Below are 3,700 nucleotides of genomic sequence, written 5' to 3'. Positions count from 1 at the left end.
TAACTCAGAACCAATGTTCCCTCTAAGCTGCACGCGTGCGCAATTGCACACTGCTGGCACGGTCTCTGTGCACAGAAAATCTGTGTTGCACACAAAAAAATTTTTTACCCTGAATTGAAATTAAAATGAATACTTTAACAATTCTGTTTTGTAGTGTTAGTCAGTGAGTGACTGGCTGCTCCGGAACGAGGCCACCTTATTCCATAGTCCAGCAAATGATGCGATTTATATTGATATATAGGCAGCTAATCAACGTCATTGACAGGCTATGACAGCGTCCTTATGTGCCGACACCGCTAGCAAAGCGGAGTGGCTGATGTGGAGTGAAGCCACGTTAATGACAACGTGTACAACCATTGGAGATGTGCGCAGGATAGAGGCAACAACTGACGGAAAAAGTGTTTTGATGCAGAACAGCTGATTGTTCTGTAAATAGTTTGAAATGTTTATTTTAAAAAAACGCCTTGGCTGCATTTTTAGGTAAAAAGCTGCAAAAAAAAAAAACCTTTGTTTGCAAAACTCATTTACTTTTTTGAAGAACTATATAAGTAATTGCCCAACATTATATCCTGTATTTTGCAGAGAGTGAGTTACAGGACTCTCTCCCAGACCACAGACTCATACTCATAATACAAGTCAGAGCAAAAAAAATAACATAAATAAAGTTGTGTTTTCAAAACTGGAGTTCAAGTTATTTTTATTTCCAATAGTGTAAACATACTACACAGGTCAAGAACAAGATTTTTTTTTTTTTTTCATTGTAAGCAGTTAATTAAAAGTAGTCCGACATAAATGTAAATGCTGTAATTTGATTATTTTAATAAACCATGTAACTTGGATGGATTCGATGCTGGCGTGACCACAGTGCACACGTCTAATGTTGCTCACAGTGGTCCAAGGGATCGCTCAGGGAGTTTGTGTGTTCGCTCAGACACATAAAAAATTAGAGGGAACATTGCTCAGAACCAAGTGGAATGTATAGTGAGTCTCAGTTTCATGGGCATGTCTGTGTCCTGGGTCAATGGAAAAGCTGAGAGGTCAGCAGCTTTTGTATTTGTTTTTACATTTGCATTGTGGATAAAACTTTTTTGGGGGAAACCAAAGACTAGTGTGGTAGACCAGCTGCTGATGCTCAATGTTGAAGGGAAACAGAGCATTAGGATGTAAACAAGCTTTTGTGATTTATCTTTATAGATCAGTTTTCTCTTGGCCAACAGCGATATAAGAAACTTTAGCACATTAGCGAGGAAAACCTTCTTCAACCATAATGTTGAACAAGTGCCAGTTGCACCAGCACTTTCAGATTTGCCAATGCAGTACACTAGCCCTTTTACACACTGCTCAAATTTTAAAGTTCATCTTTGGATTTTTTAAGAAATATATTTTTACCTACTTTTTAAAATCAAGATGGAGGCTTGTTTCTGAGATAAGTATAATGTTGTTTTAATTCAAACAACTCAAGAGTTATTGAAGAATAAGATTAAGAAAATCAAACGTTTCCTGTATAAAGCATCTTATTAAATGAAAGATTGATCTTCAATATATAAAAAAAAAAAAAACAAACAATAGTGGCCAAGAAATTTCTCATTTATTGATGAAAATGATGAATGAATAGTGTATAAACATAAACAACTAATGTAAAGAGCAATGTCTGTACAAGTTGGAAAATATTAACATGGAAATCTTCCAGTTGAATACAATTCTAAACCATTCATGTCAGAAAGGATTTTATAACTTAACATTTAATTTTTCTTCAAATGACAACCAATTGAGCCAGTGTAATTAAAAAATGAACTGAGGACTAATTAGAGTAATGTCCCATGTTTGAGTCTGAGATTTAATCAATGTGGCCCTACTCAGCTTCATCACTTGCCAAGATCTTCTGAAACAAAAGAACTTTTTCCCTGACATTAGACATGAAGGGTACATTGTTAGTCAGCTGTTGTTCTGTTTTTTTTTTCTTGTTCAGCTCCAGAATTCTTGCTGCCTCCTCAAACATTTCATCAGTGTAGTAAGTTTCTTTATTTGATGCCACCATCTCATCAATTTTTTTGATCAGATTGACAACTTGAGCTCTGTTCTTGATGTTACTGTTGTCAAACACATGATACCTGTTACCACATCTGTTCAGCAACTGTTTAACCTTCTTATGGCCCTCTTTCAGGTAATTTTCTATTGTTATGCCCTGTGTTGTCAGTTTGTCACCATGAGTAAACACGACAATCATGTAGTTTGAGGCCTTTGGTCCAAACAGTTTTTCCAGGGCATCCACACAGTTCTGCTCTTCTTTGGTAAACCTACCAATCTGTATGACCAGCAGGAAGACATGAGGGCCTGGAGTAGTAATCTGAATACATTTTGCGATTTCCTTCTTCATGATGTCTGCAGTTTTAGACGTATCCAGAAGACCGGGTGTGTCGACCACAGTGATCTTTCTCAAACAGTTTGGAACATTTTCAAACTCACAGGTTTGCGTCACTGACTCTGAGCTCACATTAGATTTAAAATACGTTTTGCCCAGGATGGTGTTGCCAACAGCACTCTTCCCAACACCAGTTTTACCGATCATCACAATCCTCCTTGGAGGACCTGCAGAAAGAAAAAAAAACTGTTGTTTTTACTTTTTACTCTTTTACTCTGAAACAAGTTCCACCTAATACACACTTACTGCAGTATTAAGAATAAGTATAAACATGAGATAACTTTACCATCAGGGATTGCAGCACCGTTGCCCATCTTTATTCTTATCTTGTTAGCTAATGAACAGAAACCCAGCTCTCCACTGTTTTAATCTAAAGCAGCTCCTGCACTCCACCCACTGGGTGGAGCTAATCTCTCAGGCTATAATACCAGGAGTGCATCTGACACATTTCAAAGCTGATTCAGATTCTGGTAAAATCTGCACACACTGTTCATTATTAAGCAGCTGACAAGATGAATTTTTCAAAGACTCAGGGTAAGTAACTCTGTCATACTTTATTCGATCAAAATGTATAAATCTTCTACAGCTTCAATATATCTGTAAAGACAGCAGATTGTTTAATATATTCAACATGAACAACTGAAACTCTTCTTAAAATTTCTAAGAAAATCTGAAATTAATAATATGAACAATTTTCTCGACTTTGTGATCAGGACTCCATATTTTGCAATATATCATCTGTATACTTTTTAATTTATTCATTTATAATTATTTTAGACGAGCAGTGTTTGTTTTCGGTGAATCTGTAACTATAACCTATAACTATAACTCAAAAAAAAAACAGCTTTAATGCTGAACTCAAAGTAACAAACTTCCAAAATACAAACAATAAACACAGGCAGGCATTACAGCATGGTAAACGGTGGTTAAGGGTAGATCACGACATGGACACAGAGAAACACAGGGCTTAAATACACAGAGGGAGCAATCAGGGAATGGGTAACAGGAGGGAAACACAGCTGGGGCAAATCAGGCCTAATGAGGAAGCAAAACCAGACACATTAACATGAGCTATTCGGGCGTCTGATTCAATTCAATATTTTAAATCTCGATTAAAAACTTATTTGCTTAGCCTTGCTTTCCCTGCCTCCTAGAGCCCGCATTTTTGGTGTACTGTAAGTTATCTTTTTCGCTTTATTAATATTTATAATGTTTTAACCTTCAGCCTTTCGGGTTGTGCCTACTATACCTGGTGTATTATTGGTTAGTTATGTCACC

At 36.6% G+C, this 3,700-nt stretch overlaps 1 protein-coding gene across 1 annotated transcript; it reads right to left on the bottom strand.

The window, feature by feature from the left end:
• Window positions 1–1,852: 1,852 nt before the first annotated feature.
• Window positions 1,853–2,736, bottom strand: LOC308384105 (uncharacterized protein; the record flags this gene model as incomplete). The annotated part of the gene is made up of 2 exons (XM_080862449.1): window positions 1,853–2,589; window positions 2,709–2,736. The coding sequence occupies 2 exons, from the start codon at window positions 2,734–2,736 to the stop codon at window positions 1,853–1,855; spliced, it is 765 nt and encodes a 254-aa protein (XP_080718575.1).
• Window positions 2,737–3,700: the final 964 nt, after the last annotated feature.

The sequence above is a fragment of the Rhamphochromis sp. 'chilingali' genome (assembly GCF_963969265.1).
Source record: "Rhamphochromis sp. 'chilingali' genome assembly, chromosome: 2".
Lineage (NCBI taxonomy): Eukaryota > Metazoa > Chordata > Actinopteri > Cichliformes > Cichlidae > Rhamphochromis > Rhamphochromis sp. 'chilingali'.
Note: the sequence above shows the minus strand (reverse complement) of the source record. Positions and strands in the feature narration are given on the sequence as shown.